This window comes from Dunckerocampus dactyliophorus, chromosome 2 (genome assembly GCF_027744805.1).
Source record: "Dunckerocampus dactyliophorus isolate RoL2022-P2 chromosome 2, RoL_Ddac_1.1, whole genome shotgun sequence".
Classification (NCBI taxonomy): domain Eukaryota; kingdom Metazoa; phylum Chordata; class Actinopteri; order Syngnathiformes; family Syngnathidae; genus Dunckerocampus; species Dunckerocampus dactyliophorus.
Window position 1 is genome coordinate 33,082,894 of NC_072820.1, and position 18,137 is coordinate 33,101,030.

An 18,137-nucleotide genomic window follows, 5' to 3' on the forward strand; every position below is an offset into this window, starting at 1 on the left:
AGTTGTACAGCACTACTAGGCTTGTTATTATCCACCACCCACAGAACAAAGCTGTGCTAGTAATGTCTTTTGTTATGTTTGTTTTTAATATTTTACTTTTTATACGGTAGAGTGTCATTACAGCTTTAGGTCATCGGGAAGTGATGGGAAGTGACAGTGGGCGTCCCGAGCAGGAGAACTAGGCTCAGTGCTAGCTGTGAGTGTCAAGAGAGTTGAGAAGTGTGTGGATGTTGGCGTGGATGTAAAGTCCTGCAGTGTTCTCCGCTGTTAATAAAGCCATTAAAGTGCATCGGCGACGTGAGTCTCTCCTTCCCCACAACAAGCGGCATTACAGTATTGACACACATTGTGCACATTGTCTCACACCAGGAAATAAACGGTGTCACTGTAGTAGCAAGCTCCAAAGAAGACAGCTTTTTTTTGTGTCGAATACAGAAGATGAGGACTTTGATGGATTTGTGGATGAGGATTGCTAAAAAATAACGTGAGTACATTCTAAAATACTTCAATTAAGTACAACCGAACGCAGTTTTGCTCCCGCTGCCTTTTTAAATACATACGATAGGATACATGCTAGCGTGTTTAGCGTGCATGCATTATTGTATTGTATTGTAGCGTCGCTGGGAGCACGTCCTGTTCCCAGCCTACTTTGCGGTAATGTTTTGGTGCAACTGCTCTTAAAGTTACATGTTTGACCAGGAAATAGCAAGCTCAAAAGAAGACGGCTTTTTTCTGTGGAACAACTGACAGTTTGTGTGGATCTTGTGAATGATTGTGATTGAGCTAGGACTCAGTAATTAAAGTCTACACACGACGGCTTCATTGATTGAAAAACAAAACTTTTTCGTGCATGAAGCTTCTACTTGAGTCGGTAATTTGGCCGCTATATGCGGTCAGATATTGACCAAGGGATACAAAATGGGTGGCTGCTGGCCGCGTTAGACAGGTTACTGCTATACACAGGGTCTATAGCATGTAAATTTGCTGCGGGGGATTTTTCAGTGGCCGGTATAGGCAGGTGGCCGTTCTATACAGGTGGCCGCTAAGACAGGTTTGACTGTATTTTGCTTCTTTGTTTGGGAAGGCTACACGTTTCTTATTCAACCAACAGGGGGTGGTAACAGCACTTTACAAATACACTCATAAACTACATTTTAAGACCAGTTGAAAAATTGCAAGAATTTACATTTTTGCTTTGTTGAATCTTAAGGAGGTTCTAAGTAGAGCGTCAAAATACAAAAAGAAGAAATGGGAATGCGATAAAAAAAATTTTTGAGTAAGCAGTTTATTGCAAACAAGCATTAAAGTGAAATAGGCTGTTCATCAGCTGATCAAAAGTTTAAGACCACAGTCTTTGAAAGCCAAAAAATGGATTCAATGTCATTTTCTGTCACACTATCATGATCTCTTCATGGCAAAGGCAAAAAGGTTTTCTCTCTTTGGATGTGGTCAGATTATTGAGCTGCATAAGCAAGGCCTCTCACAACGCACCATTGCTGCAGAGGCTGCACACAGTAAAATAGTCATTTTAAACTTCCTAAAAAATCCTGAAGGTTATGGAACAAAAAAGTCAAGTGGTAGACCCAAAAAAATGTCACCAGCCCTATCAATCTATCATCTCCCTCACTTGTTTGCTCCATTTCTAAGAGAAGACGTGTTTTCATAAAGGCATCACAAAGGGAAAAAACTCCATCCTGATGGACACCATGCCACCTCTGACCTGCCCCAACTAGAGGAGCCTACCACTTTGTAAAAAAACAAAACAAACCAGGCTTCGCTCCAAACTGTCAACTAGCCATCAGTCAGCTACAGATGTGGGACCTGTAAATTTGATCATTTTGTTTCTTCAGCAAATAGGCTAGTCTAGCGTTGTTGTTGCTGTTAAAATGGGAGTGTAATGTTAGCAATGTAGCTCACATACACTGTAATAAATGATTCTGTAGTCATGTATATTTTACTTCATATATTTGATCCAATATATTAAACATAAATGCGTCCTTGATTTTGTGGCGGTTGTTTAAGTAAATTTTATGCTTTTAATTTATTAAAAAATGAAATGTCTTCGTAGTTGGATCATAGAAAACCTGTTTAGGACTTTCAAAATACGATTTTTACCTTTATTAGACTCCTGTAGACATAAAATAACACCCCTATAGTCACCTTTACACTCATATTAGTCCTTGTTTACAACACATTGATCAACTGAAACGTGCAGTCTACAGCATCACTGCAGGGACACAAGAGACGGCCACCGCTAGCATAGCAAGCTACCGAGCTAACTAGTTAGCCTCTCCATTTTACTTATTCTAAACTTTAAAAAGTGTTTCAAATGGAGTGGGGTAGAAGGACAAAGTAAGAAGCCAAAACCTTACCACTTCCACACGGAATGGGAGGAGAAATATGTCATGTCGGACATGCCATGGCTGACATGCAGTGTGAAGGTAATCTAATCTAATGTCATGTAACATTACTGATGCCTCGTGACTAAAATACTATACTATTTTTTAAACATTTTTTTACTAATCCATTGTCAACCACGAAACAGTGGTCATAATTTACAAAAAAACACAATAGAGTGAGGGAGCGATGTTCGAACTGTGATGGCGCGAGGAACGATTGTAGTCAGTTTTTAATTGACAAGCACTTCGCTGTAGTCTACTTCCTGCTTCCCATCATGCTTTGCTGGACTTTGTAAATAGCTGTTAATATTCTGTGTTTAATGTTGTATTAGTTGTTATTTAACATTCCACATAGTATTCGTAGTTGCCCTGTGTGGGTCTGCTTATCCGTGAGTGGATCTTTTTATGTGGCACCATGACCATGTTTAGTGTTCTTTGTGGTTATGCTGCTTTCACTCTGACTGGGGGGTGAACTCACCCAGTGTTGTTCTGACTAACGTCTGTTTTTTGGCTTTGATTCATTTCTGTAATGAAATGTAATTTCAAAAAATGTAATGTGTGTCATTGTATGTAGTTTGAGATAGACCACTTCTGATGCTAAGATGTACAGATGGATTGAACATTAAGATTAGCATTATTCAACTGTATTCATCTTTTTTTCTATCTTTACTACTTCACAAAATACTTTTATTAATATTTTTGCTTAGGTTTTGGTTAATTATTATTGTTCTTTATTTTATTGTGCATAATTTAAACATGTATTTCTTAAGGGTCTGTTTTGGATCATATTTACTCAACTTTTAACATAGATACATTTAATTAATATTGCGTGCAGTCTTTTGCCTCAATTTTATTGAATAGTTATTGTGTATCTTTTTTTTTTACAGTGTAGTTATGCTAGTGTTGCTAAAGCTTGTGTTCTCCTGTCCCACTTGTATGTCATACTGTACATGGCATCTAATACAATGAACAAGGCCACAGTAGCACTCTGTTGGAGATAGGCGTGGACAAACACAGTTCAACACAGCATTAAAGCTACAGACAATTCCAGCATCAAGACCGAATGGACAGAAACACTTCTGCACCTCTGAGATGTATTTAAAGTTGTTGATAAATAGTTTGATGTATGACGGTTGGCTAGCCTCCATAATGTACCTATACTTGATATTTAGGCCACTTTGGGGTAGAGTAAGCTGTAAACGTATATGAAAGATGAGTTGTAGCAGAGAATTTCAACACAAAGTAGATTTAATCATCCAGGTGCCTCACCTAATTCATCCACAAGCACAATCTCATCCTTGCAGATGCGAGCACAGGTGTTATCTTCAAACAGCTTGCCTCTCTTGAAATGTTTACACTCCACACACTCCCTGCCAAAGGGGAACATAATCACACACAATTAGCAAATTCCCAGTAGATGCACACATTGGACAATTTTTGTATGTCTACAGGCTCACTTTTTCATGGTGCATGCGTCAGGGCACGTGGGGCATTTGTCGCAGGTGGCCCCGTAGGCCCCGGGCTGTGTACACTCGCAAGAGCCGCACACGCACTGGCCCCTCCCACTGCACAGCAGGCCCAAGTGGGACATACAGGTGTCGGTACGCGTGGAGCAGTTGCAGTTCTCCCCCTGCCAGTCAGGGGCGCACTGGCAGAAGCCACAGTCGCAGACGCCGTGGCCTGCATGGAGGAGGACAGAAGAAGTAAAATAATCATGGATGACCGGGCATCCTCCAGGTGGCAAAGATGTAGTTAATACCATAACATTTACACATGAGACACAATCTTATGGCTCAATAGATGGATGGAATTGGTTAAATGACACTGATTGCAATTTCCTTTTTTTATTAAGGACATAGACAAATAACAAAAAAATGTATAAACAATGTATATACAGTTTTATATATTAAAAATATTGAGTGACATTGTACTAAGAGTATATATAACCACAGTTAGTCATTACAATAAAATGCACATTAGAAGGAAAAATAAGAAAAATATATACCAACATTTACTGTAAAAATAATAACAATATACAAGAACAACTAAATATTAAATCTAATGCTATATACAAATAATAATCAATTCAACATATACCAGTGGCATGTAATGATGTGTTAAAAACGTATACTTGTAGACAACAGTAATTATTAAAAATTATATTTTGTGTACTTACACACAAAAATATAACCACAACAAAAGAATTGTGTGAAACTTGTTAAATTAATTTAATTAAAGTCAATGTTTCCTTTTAATTACTACAATTTGGTTAATAAATACATTACAACTAGATAAAAACAATAACATTTTATACAGTACAATACAGAATTTTATACAGTGTTATAAATACAAATGATTTCAACTTAAATTTGTTTATAATACAAGGAGAGATAGCTCAGATAAAGCTGAATAAATAAATAACTTTGTGTGGAGTTTGCATGTTCTCCCCACATTCCAAAAACATACATGTTAGAAGGACCTGTGATGATAACAAATTTTGCTGGGCAATAATTGTCCTACAGATTGTTGCCGATAAACGATATTATTGTCAACATTATTTTGAGACAAGTTTTTCATTAATGTAATGATAACAAATGGCAATAATAATTCGAGTACACTATGGGTGTAACGATTCGTTTTAATAACGATGCGACGGTGGAGAGTACACCATAGAGAACCATCTTGGGTAGGCGGTGATCCTCCATTCTGGAGACATGCGCTGCCCAGCCTAGCTGTGTTATCATCAGCATGGCATTGGCACTGGTGATCCCCGCTTGTTGAAGCACTTCAATGTTTGTGACATAGTCGCTCCAGTGGATGCTGAGAATGGAGTGGAGACATCGTTAGTGGAAACGTTCCAGAAGTCGTAGGTGGTGTCTGTAAGTGACCCATGACTCTGAGCCATACAGGATGGTGGTTAGTACCACTGCACTGTACACATTGATCTTTGCGGCTTTCTTCAGGTGGTTGTTGTCCAGACACGACTAGGGAATCTGCCAAAAGCACTGCTTGCCTTTGCCAGTCTGTTGTCCACCTCTTAGCCGATTCTTGCATCAGAGGAGATGGTGCACTGGTATGTACTTCCGGTCTGTACTGTACTTCCGGGATGCCATCAACAAGCGCAGCCTTGCCACACTTCATCTAGTTGTGGATTTTACGACCTCGTCTTTCACAGGCTGCAGAGGGATCTGCTGGATCACAGATTCATCGACGGAGCGGCCAGCACTGAATAGGGTCTGGAAGTGTTCTGCCCAGCGGTTCAGGATAGACACCTTAGCTGTGAGGAGCGCCTGGCCGTCTGTACAACGCAGGAGGCTAACCACTTGGTGCGAGGGGCCATAAACTGCCTTTAAAGCTTTGTAGAAGCCCCTATAATCACTTGTGTCGGCACAATGCTGGGTTTTCTCTGCAAGGTTGGTCCACCACTCATTCTGGATGATTCGCAGCTTACGCTGGAGGTTGCTGCATGCAGAACGGAAGACAGTTTTCTTCACATGGCACGATGGTTGTGCAAGGTGGGCCTGGTGGGCAGATCTATTCTTCGCCAGCAGCTGTTTGATTTCTTTATTGTTTTCATCAAACCAGTCTTTGTTCCTCTGTGTGAAGACTTCTTCAGAAGACTGCAGGATGGCGGTTTTCAGGAGGGCCCAACTTGTTTCAGGATAGGGATCCGTGAAGGAGTCTGAATCTTCCAACTTTGACTGAAGGTTGGATTGGAAGTCAGCTCGCACTTCAGCTGACTTCAGGCCACTGACCAGGAGCTTCCTCCTGAGGGGACCTTCTTATCTCGGTCTGGGCATGAAGTGAAGGTTGAGCTTGCATTGCACAAGATGGTGATTTGTGTGACATTCTGCGCTGGGCATCACTCTGGTGTGCAAAACTTTTCTGAGGACTCGTTGGCGCAAGAGGACATAGTCTAAGAGGTCCCAATGTTTGGACCGAGGATGCATCCAGGTTGTCTTGACTCTTGCTTTCTGCTGGAAAGTGGTGTTGGTGACTGTAAGCTGCAACTCTGCACAGAATTCCAGCAAAAGACGCCTGTTGTCGTTGGAGTTCCCAACGCCATGTTTCCCAAAAACTCTTTTCCAGGCTCCTGAATCTCGAAACCCTCTGGCGTTGAAGTCCCCAAGAATAACATCCTGCGACTGAAGACAAAGTGGGCACCACGAGTGGGACAATAGTGTACGGAGGGCGTGCGGGGAGGCCACAATAGCCCTGCTTGTGTTTAGTCAAGTTGTCCCACTTCCCCCGACCACTGAAAAGGACATTTACTGACATGGTGATGACAATAACATCACCAGCTACCGGACTGGAATGTGGCCTACTCAGAACTGGATGGATCACTCCTTGAATGCAAGGACAAGCCATGCACGCTGAATGTTTCTGCATGTTGTCTGACTTCTTTTGCAAAAGAAATAAACTGCGCAAACTCCATGTCTTTATGTGAGGGCATCCTCTTTTGTTAAGAAATGTTGTTTTTCTCCACAAAAGTGGTCATCTGCATGCAGACAAGACAGTGACAGTGCAGAAATCATGGTGGCTGACACCGTCACCACAACCACCTAACCCCATTTAACAACAATACCTAATAATCACCATGCCACCGCAGCACCGCGGTTCTTGTAAGAACCCTTTGCCAGAGTTTTAAGGCAGCAACATTTCCAGAAATCTCCCACTTTGGCCCCTTTTGTTTGCACCGAACATGGGATTATTTTTAACTTCATGACAGCACGCCAGGCTGATGAGTAAGGAGAAAGGTATTTGCATGTTAACGCGTGGAGGGGGGAATAAGCTGTTACACTATGGAGGCTCTGGGGAACACAGCTAAACATTTCACTGAGATACTGAGCTGCAATGGGGAACGACAGGAAAGAGAAGGCTTGATCACAGCTAGCAGAGATGAACTTTGTGCAGTGAAGTATGTGTATATTTGCTGATTTGCTAACGCACAAAGCATTAGCGTACCTTACTCGAACTCATGTCAGAGAGGAGCAAAGAATTAACTCTACGTGGGAGTTTTGCTCCTCCTCTCCTGGTGCAAGTTTCAAGTTCTTATGTTCTAAAGTGTGCTTATTCGTGTCAATTTTACCAAGGTCCCACACTGTACTCCTTCATAGAAGAAGAGTTTTGGACTTGCTTTTTTTCTCCTCCCCTCTCCTCTTGTTCTGCCCTTTCCTCTTCCCCTTTTATCGCCCAGTCATGCTGTCCTGTCTACCCACCTTGTATATGTGATAGCACAATTTCGCTGGTACCTCTGTATAAGTGACAAGTAAAGGCCATTCTCTCTCTCTCTCTGTTTCTCTAATAAATAATTATGTGCTCCGCACCCACTAAATTTAAGGAAAAAACATATTGTTACATATATAAACTCCACCGGACTATAAACCGTAGGTGTCCATGTCATAAAATGGGATGTTTAGTGCACAGAAATAAATTACACAGAAAGATTTTGGAAATTTTTTAGAAAATAAATGTTTTTTCCAAACTGTGCATGCCGTATAGTGGTGAAACACGGCTATTTAAACCGTGCAGAACAGTACACGGCTAGTTAAACACTGCCGAATAGTGCACGCAACATAGGTAACAGTAGCCTACCAGAAAAGTAATTCATTGTTTTCCCCTTGGGAACTGAAACCATGAAAATCTTCCTCTTCCATGTCAGAATTGAACAGCATCATAATTCCATCATCACACACGTTGTCTGCCTATCTCTCTTTCGGTGTGCTCTTGGTGTCCTCCTCTTCATCTGGCAGTAGTCCTGCCTTTCAAAACCCGTTGATAGTGTTTTTTCTGCTCCACGCTGTAAGGATCCACTGACAGACTTATGCAAAAGTTGCACAGTTCCTTCTCTGACAGCCAAATCCATTGCCTTTAACTTGAAAGTCGCATCATATCCATTTCTTCGTGTGTTTTCTATGATGGAAGACTGTGACTACTGGGTTGTCACTGCGCATGTGCACAACGCGTCTGCATTCAGGTACAGTAGGTGGCAGTATGCACCTTAACGTTGGTTTCCATCTGCCATAAATAAAAAGAAGAGGAAGAACGCGTCTACATCCGGTCGCTTATTTTTCGGCAGTCAGTGTTAGATGGATAGAGAGCAACTTTATTCATCTCTAAAAGAAAAACACAGCAATTTGTTTTGTTTTGTATGGTTTATTGTATCTGTATTTCTATTTATTGATGTATAGTACATGTGAGCACATATGACGTGTACGCCTGTGGCGCTACGTACATTGCGGACGTTTTACTAAGGTTAGCATGCTAATATTAGCATGCTAGCAGTGCTAACCTGCCAATGTTAGCATGCTAACACCTAGCATGATAGTGCTAAGTCTTTAAATAAGTGTTTAGCATGAAAATGGATTAAAATGCCATTAAAAATGATACTATGCTAATGTTATCATGCTAACAATGCTTACATGCTAACATTAGCATGATAACACCTAGTATGATAGTGTTAAGTGATTATATATGTGGCTACCCATGAAAATAGCTAAAAATTCTAGTATGCTAATTGCAATGCTAACATGCTCACATGAGCATGCTAACACCTAGCATGATAGCGCAATGTACCGGGAAGGCTAAATGTTCTGAATGAGTTGAGAATTTTGACTTTGGAACAGTCTGAGAAATGTGGAAGTAGTTAGAACTATTTAGAGGCATTTTGCAATCCAAAAAATGGGAATTTCAAGAATTGTGGGAATTCTCGGTATGTGGAAAATGGCATGAATGTCCTTAATTAGTTGAATGCTTTGATGTTGGAACGGTCTGAATCGGTTGAGAAACATGTAAGTAGTTAGAACTCTTTAGATCAAAGGCATTTTGTGTTCCAGAAGAATAAATAGGAGAATTTTTGTGCTAATAGCGTGAATGTCCTGACTTTGTTGAATGAGTTGATGTTGGAATGAGGTGAATCGGTTGAGAAATGTGGAAGTACTAGTAGGTAAAAGCAGTTTTAGGGAAAAGTGCAAATTTTTGGAAAAGTTTGAATTTTTTTTCAGTATAAATATAGGTAGCCTAAATGTCCTCAACGTGTTGAACAGTTTGATGTTGGAATGGCTTGAATCGGTTGAGAAATGTGGCAGTAGTAGCAGGTAATAACAATTAGTTGTTGGCAAAAGGGTGAATTTTGGGGAAATTTTGAATTTTGGATCGCCCCCAAAATGTAATCAGTACTTCCATATATCCCATTTCCGGCAATTCCTGACAACTTCATCTAAATCCATTCAGAACTTCTCAAGTTATTTGGATCACAAACTAACAGACAGATAAACGCGGGCGAACACATAATCTCCACAATGAATGTACTGAATGTTGTAACAGACCATCTACTGTAACAAGCAAAAATCCCAGGCTAACTTACTCATGCATTTGGCTGACATTATGTTTCATGACACACTTTTCAGAGTTACAGCCTTTTAAAAAAAAAGTGAATTTTGACTCCAAAATCGAACCTGCAAGTTGTAAAAAAAAAATCATTTTGTGTACGTGAATCCTCCATAACAAGCACACACTCCGCCATCCATGTTTTTGTTGTGAATGGAGCCCGTGGTGTGGGCTGAAGAGAATTGTTTTGGGGTGTAATTCTTCCCAGATGAGGTGCGTGGCAAGTCACTATGTGGTACAGAGGGGCTGCCAACTCACTCACACTGCAAGCACGCATGTGTGTGCGTTCACAGAGAAACACGCAACGAGAAATGTAACCTCATTCACTGTCTTCCTTTAGCTTTAACGCCTGGTGGAAATTACAAATTAAAACCAAGTAAGAACATGAAAAAGGCAACTAGAAATTGCTTTTTTGAGAGCTGCTTTTGCAGCGCCAAAATACACAATATGCAGATGAACTGAAGGCTATGTTGCTGGTGAATGCATGACAGCATATCATAGCAATCCCTAGATGCCATGCAACTGTGTCGCCTAGTGTCTGTGAGCAGAGTGTTAGAGTGTTTTGTGGCAAACATGCCCCTAACATACTAACACCAGTATGCTAACACCTTGCATTCTAGCAGCTAACATAAAGAAAGTGCGTTGGCAGACCCATAATGTTATTATGGAACATATCATGCCTCAATAAACTGTGTTACTGATGAGATAGGTAACATGCTAAAATAATAACAGTCAGTATGCTAACATCTAGCAATCTACAAATGTGCGTATAGAAAGTGCCATGGCAGACCCATAATGTTAATATGGCAACATTGCATACCTTAGTAGACAGTGTTACTCACAAGATAAGGAAACAGTTGGTCTTGAATGCTAGCAGTTTACATACAAGTAAGTGCAATGGCAGACTCATGATGTTAATATGGAACATTACTGCTGAGATGGGTAAACTACCAAGTAGTTATGCTAACATCTAGCATTACAGTAATGTACTGTACTGAAAGTGCTGCGGCAGACCTATGTTACTATGGGAACCCCAGCTTACTAACTGCTGACCTGTCTGAAATATAACCAAAAATAACAGTACCTACAGCACAATCAATACCTGCAATTTGGTAAAAGTTAAGTTTGATTTTTCTGAACACAACAAAAACACTGTAAAGTGTTTTTTGGGACATTGTTTGTCCCTTATTTGCAAAGTATGTAGCAGAATGTTACCAAAGGTAACAACACACATTGCACGATCAATATGCAGCTTTTTGAGGTAAAGTAAGGAGAATTAGAAACAAAAAATGTATCAGAACACTGAAGTTTTCAACTGATATTCCGGCACATTTAATGTAAAATGGACTTACCAGAACAGATTTCGCCCTTGTCTCGAAGGCAGTTGAAGTCGTCGCACTCACACAGCTTCCCCCACACTTTGCCAAAGTCACTGCTGTGGCACACACACTGACCGCACACGCAGTCCCCGCGCCCGCTGCATATACCCCGAGACCTATCCCGGGACTCCGTGCAACGGCCCTGCTCTGCGGGGTCGTAGTCGCCCTCGGCACACTCGCAGTGTGGCCCCAAGCGACCCGGGTGGCACATGCAGATGCCGCACTCAAAGGTGCCGTTGCCGTAGTGACACTTGGGGCTGGCGGCCTGCGCTCTGTTCTGGCACTTGCAGTCGCACTCGAAGGTGACAGTGATGGAGAGCGAGTCCTTGAAGCCCACTGGCTTGATGATAAAGGTCTTCTTCTTCTGTTTGGGGCAGGATCGAGCTCGGGCCTCTACGCTGAAAGACACCTGAGCAAACAAGCATAGGGTTTAAAGATGATTACAATACCGTAGCATAGGATACCATACCATACTCTCCTATACTACACTACCCTAAAATATGCCATCTCAAACTTTACATGCTTTCACTACCATTTTCTATGCCGCTTGTCCTGACTAGGGTCACGGGGGTATGCTGGAGTCTATCCCAGCTGAATACGGGCGAGAGGCGGGGTACACCCTGGACTGGTGGACAGCCAATGGCAGGGCACATATAGACTACACATATAAACAACCATTCACACTCACATTCATACCTATAGACAATTTAGAGTCTCCAATTAACCTAACATGCATGTTTTTGGAATGTGGGAGGAAACCGGAGTACCCGGAGAAAACCCCCACACACACACGGGGAGAACATGCAAACTCCACACAGAGATGTCCAGCGGAGATTCAAACCCAGGTCTTCCAGATCTCCTAACTGTGTGGCCACTAGACCACCGTGCGGCCCATCCCATACTCTATTAAATAAAATAAATAATAAAATACTTTACCATACTTTTGTATATCATATAATCCTATACTACACTATACTATACTAGACGATACTATAACAGAACATAACATAACATACTGTACTCTACTACATTACACTATATCGTATTGTTCTTTACTGTGCTATCCCATACTATACTAGAAAATAACTGTACCTATACTATACTGTACTTTTCCATACTAGACTATTTGCACCATACTATCCTACACTACTATGTTAGACGACAATACCATAGCATGGCATACCATAACTTGGCTACACTAAACTACACTATACAATACAATGTTATACAATAATACAATAATGTTTCGTGCACAATACTACACTATAAAATACTACGCCATACCATATGATACTATATGGTGCTAGACTAGTTGCACCAAGGAGAAACATCTTATCATCAAATGGGATTGCCTCCAGATGCATGTGAGTAATTGCATCTAAAACGGCGTGTCCACGGACAACCATATAAGGAGAAAAGGAGGCCCAGAGAAAGAAATGTGCGCAGGCCAAAAATGTCACCTGGAGTGATAAGAGACAAAGCCAAAAAAGCTGGGGAAAAAAATGGTTAAAAAAAGAATGGAAAGACAAAAAAGAGGAAGACACAAAGAAACAGATTACACATACGTACCAGGAAGATGGTTATTTTTGCAATTGAATCCCCCACTGTGAGTTACTGTATGTATTTTAAAGCAATGCCAGCTAGTATAATGGATGTTTATTTATACATCTATATTCAATTCAGCTTTTTAAACCTTTCAAGACAAGATGTCTGTGATGTGGAACAGAGCTACACTGCAAAGATTCCTGGATGTTGACAGATGGTAGATGAATACGTTTGCTGGAGCTTTTCCTACACTGACCGTGTCTCCAATCTTGAGACCCGAGCAAGACTTGAGGCCTGGGATGACTTCTCCATTCAAACATGTGGCGTTAAAAGAGAGCGACAGCTCCTCCGGGACGCCCAAAAGCTCCAGCTCTACCTTGGAGCGGATTTTCTGTGGGAGGGAAGACAAGAATGTAAGAAAATACTTGTAGCAAATGTTCTGAGATATCCACAGAGACACTGCAAATTTATGCATAAAGTCCTCCTTGGACAGTGGAAGCTACAACAGCTTCAAATGAGGGACTGATTCCATTTTTGCTGCCATTTTTACTTCCCGCATGTGTCATGACAATGTGTACCAATACTTCCACCGCCACTATGGAAGCTGTACAAAGGATTGGTGCGCACAAACATACGCATATGATTCACACACAGCTGGTGTGTGTCAACAACCCCATGCCATCACTGTCTAACCACACAGTGTGTGTGTTCATTTGTGTAAACACTTACAGCATAGGCCTTCAATATGAGCTGAATGACATTGCCAGAGTCATTGGACAGTGTTCCCACAGTGGTACCGGGAATCAGCTCACTGTAGTTCTACAAAAATAGAAGAACAAACGACAGTTGTCATCCTGCATAGTCAAGGAAATAACCCATGTGAATAATATAAAAAAAACATCATTTAAAAGGGACCAAAATTATCCAAATAAATAGAGAGACAAATACAATGCTACATGATACTGTACTAGACAATACAATACCATAGCAGAGCACAGAATAGCATACCATACTATACTCTACTACTACATTAGACTATACAAGTACTATACCATCTCGTACTTTACTCTACCATACCAAGATATACATACTATAAAATATTGTACCATATGATATCATTCTATACTTTACCAGACTATTTGCACCATACTATACTTCACTACGCTTTATCGCATCATACTACACTACACTATACTATCTCATACTGTATGTACCATGCAACACTGTACTATGAAATACCACATCATAGCATATACCATGCCATATCATACGATTCTATGTGCACTCTAGTATTTGCATTTGACTACACTATATAGTAACATACTACATACTATTATACAGTATATCATAATTTACTGTACTATAAAATAATGTACCATACTATATTGTTTGCATTTTGCACCTTGCCACACGAAACTGCTATGCCATATCATCTGTACAGTACTATATATTACCATACAAGACTATACCGTACCATACCATGCAATGTCATACTATACTGTACTAATTCTACTATAGAAAACTATGTTATGCAATACTTTACCATATCATACTATACCAAACCAAACCATACAATCTTGTGCTATACTATACATCATACTTTACTGTACTATACATGTACTATAAAATCATGTATTATACTATACTATTAGAATTTTGCACCATACCACACTATGCTATTCTATTTGTTACTAATGTGTTACTAATTAATATAATACACAATCAGTGTAAATCTTTTAACCAAAATGATCCAGCAATTTGTCTCATTTATGTTTTTTCCCATCTTCCAGTAGTTGTCCCTTATCCGCTGTCTTTCTCTTAGCTTTTCCTTGCAACTCGCTGAGTCAGGACACTGTGCACAGGCGATAAATTTTGAATTTCCATTCCTCCCGAGTGGTGCTCAAAAATGTCTGTGTGAAGCCAGTGAGGTTTGGAAGCGTTTAAGAAAACGCTGCATGTTCAGGATTAAGTAATAACAGAGCAGCAATAGCAGCCATTCTTCTCAGTTTGCGTCTGTGTCTACTACGATTTCTCTTTATTTTTCAGTAACTCAAATAGAGAACTAGACACTATAAATCCCTCAGAAATTACATAGCGCCAAAAGGCCAATGAAGGAAATTAATTTGAGTTAATAAATCACAGCATATAGTACCAATCCTCAAGACTGCTAACCTGGTACAAAGGAACCACAGGGTTGGTGACAGCAAAGATGAGGTTGATGTTGTTCTCTGACATCTTCTCCGTGATGAGAGCGAGTGATGGGTAATCCTGTGTGGAGAGAATGGGAGGGAAAGAGGGGTGTTATGTGTTTATTCAGCATTATAAACACACCCTTACCACCTGTGAGCGACAAACACACACACCACATGCTAACCATGGTGGTAGACATGCTGTACAGGTTGTCTGAGTTGAGGTGGCACTGTCCATCATTGGGCTGCACAATCCCGGCAAGGCGACCATCCAGCGCCACGTGCGTCTTAGCATCTGAGGTGAAGATGAGGAGATGCGACGCGCCGGGACGCCAGCCGATCTGCTCCTGGTCTCCATCAAAACACAATACAAACGGTAAACTACTACAGCAATAAAGTGAGACTAGTGACGCGTGCACACCTTGCAGACGGCGGCCTGGATGATGGCGTCGAAACCTCCTTCGGGTGCATCTCGGTTCCTGGATACCATCTGCTTCCTCACTTCCTCTGTGAAGCGGCTCACTTTCTCCGTTAAAGACAGAACGTGTTTGTAGCCGAACTGGGGCAAGCAGGTGGTATTGATGCTGTCAAAGAAACAGAAGTCCACTGATCAATTACTATAAATGGTAGACTGGTAGACTTATGGAGTAGAATATTTCACTATTCATCCATATAGGAGGTTAGACGTAATCTTACAGAAGCTCTCTGACCAGATGACCTGCTTCAGGGTGGCTGACTCAGCAGAAAAAAAGCCGCCGTAAGCTTTTAACAAGTGCTGTTATTTAGTCTGAGCTTATAAATGGGGCCCTGAAGCAGACAACAAAAATCAACAGCATTCCACGTCTTGTACCTGTAGCAAGGGTTCTTGACAGCCTCCTTGGGGGAGATGTACATGTAAGGGGACAGCGGTTTGTCAACAAAGGCCCCAAAGCCCATGCGAAGGTTGCTGGTGGCGCGATTCATGGCCTCGGCCAAGCCCCTCCCCAGCGTCCTCAGACGATACAAGTCATCATTCATGGAGTAGGACAGGTCCATGAGGTAGTAAAGGTCCACGGGGTAGTCCTCCACCTGCCGCACCTTTACCGTGAAGCGCTTGGCGTCATCTTAGAAAGGGGGAAGAACAGATAATATTTATTTTATTAGACACAAACCACAACCACACAAGACCACAAAAATTAAGCAACCCAACCAACCCCAACCACTCAAGACCAACGCAGTCTACCAACCAATCCACCCCAACCCAACCCTCCAAAACACAACCAACCATATCAACCAATGCCAAAACCATAAAAACAAAGTGAGGCACCCAAGCCAACCTCGACCAATCAACCAACAACCCACCAAACCCCAAAAAACAAGCCACCAAAGTATCTAACTGAGCAAAACCCAGCAGACAACACCCCCCCCCCCACACACACACACCCCCAAGACAACACAACCCAAACCAACTGCAATTACTCACGACCAACCAACCAAACACAACTAAGCAAATCAACCAATCCCAATAATTCAAGGTCAACCAATGCACCCCAACTCAACCCCACCAGAACCAGACCCAACCAACCAAACAAACAAACTCCCAACCCAACCAATCAACCAATCCCAATGACCAACCATGACCAAGATTCATAATAGTCTTCTGTTTCTCCGAGAAAACAACAACTCTTCTGGCTCACCAGGTCTGAGGGTGATGTGGAGCTTCTGGGGTTTGATCTGGGTCACATCCTGCGTGGCCCCCGCAGCCTTCTTGCTGAGTGGTCGGTCCTCTATCACCTGCATTCTGCTGTGTGGGGACTCCACTGCTGCGCAGCCTGCCGCTATAAGGTTGGTTTTCAGGTCGCAGCGGGACGAGCTGGCCTCGCCTTGACCGAAATCCTGGTAGATGGACGCAGAATGCTCATATGTGAAGTGTTATGGGTGAATGCGGGGGAGAGGAAATGTTACATATATCTGCTCACATTCCAGTAGTGCAGATAGGAGTCAGTTGATTAAAAAAATGTGTACCACCTTTCGCCAGTAAACTAAATGGAAAGGGAACCCACCTCTTGGACGCACCATGCACAGCTGGGGTGCACAGCGAGACACTGCTTACATGTGCTGGCCCCTCTGGAGGTGCACACATTTGAACCTGAATACATAAAAACATAAACAGAATACTATTCTTTGGTAATAGTAATTTGTTCTGAACATGCTAAACAAAGTTACAATAAAGCACATCACACATTCACACTTTCACAATTCAACATGCCCAAAAAGGAGTAGGAAGAAGCATAGCTTATTTATTCCTACCCTTTTTGTTCTAATTTAATAATGTAACCTTATAAAGATGAAGTCATCTCATAGCAGAATTTAAAACTGTAGCTCTCATTTTGTCAAGTCAAAACCTTCAAAGCTGGACTCACCATAAGCGCCGGTTATCCCCAAAAGCATCCACACCCAAAGCAAGTACATCCTGCTGACTGCATGCGTCCACTGCAGGAAGACTCAAGAGAGCTAAACTGCTTTTGGAAGTCCAAATGTCCCAAAGATGCCCATAACTCCCACTAAGAACTACATGGGGGTGGGCACAGCGCAGCATCTGCCTTTTAGAGAACACTGCATGGAGAATTCTGAGATTCGCTTAGGTGAGCACGGCCCACTGGTGGATAACATTTGTAAGTACAACATATTTTTGAGTACTTGTAGGGAGACTTCACTACCACTAGATGCCATTGCAGTATATGGAGAGCTCACATTTAACTAATACCAATGCACAAAAAATGGCCATAAACAAATTTATTTAAGTGTATTATAATAATAAATTTTACATATATTTTCAAAATTATATCAATATTGTTGCACATTTCAAAACATAATACACACCGTGTGCAGCTTCCAACTAACTGAAGTTTAATTTTCAAGGATAAAAATGTAAAAATGTTTATTTTGACTTAAAGACGTGAGTTAAAATATTTAAATGAAGTTGAGGTATTTTATCTCATGTTTTGGGGCATGTTTGGGTTTTGTTTTTGTATAACAATCAAGACTGTTGTGAATCAGTTGAAGGCCATTTGAGCAACAGTATGGACTAACGTATACAGCCTTGAGTAATGCCACGTGTAAACAATAAACGTCAGACAAGGCGGTGTGGCTCATCATTAAGTGTAATGTTTAATTCTTCCATTTGAAAGAAAAATAATCACTACACTACTCATTATTTTCCAGCATGTTCTCGTATTCCACCTGGTTTATCCCAA

General features: G+C 41.3%; 1 protein-coding gene across 3 annotated transcripts in view; it reads right to left on the reverse strand.

The window, feature by feature from the left end:
- LOC129177299 (integrin beta-3-like) overlaps positions 1-18,137 on the reverse strand; it is a 49,223-nt gene that overhangs the window by 5,902 nt on the left and 25,184 nt on the right. For 2 of the 3 annotated variants that reach the window (XM_054768254.1, XM_054768253.1), the window contains exons 2-12: positions 16,944-17,029; positions 16,578-16,776; positions 15,752-16,004; positions 15,323-15,485; positions 15,087-15,248; positions 14,885-14,980; positions 13,442-13,531; positions 12,969-13,103; positions 11,141-11,576; positions 3,857-4,079; positions 3,669-3,769 (exon numbers count right to left, since the gene is read on the reverse strand). In XM_054768254.1, coding sequence (XP_054624229.1) covers positions 3,669-3,769; positions 3,857-4,079; positions 11,141-11,576; positions 12,969-13,103; positions 13,442-13,531; positions 14,885-14,980; positions 15,087-15,248; positions 15,323-15,485; positions 15,752-16,004; positions 16,578-16,680 — 1,762 coding nt within the window. In that variant the 5' untranslated portion in view covers positions 16,681-16,776; positions 16,944-17,029. Of the gene's footprint in view, positions 1-3,668; positions 3,770-3,856; positions 4,080-11,140; positions 11,577-12,968; positions 13,104-13,441; positions 13,532-14,884; positions 14,981-15,086; positions 15,249-15,322; positions 15,486-15,751; positions 16,005-16,577; positions 16,777-16,943; positions 17,030-17,303; positions 17,447-18,137 lie in introns of those variants that run through there. The other variant, XM_054768252.1, reaches the window with a different exon arrangement.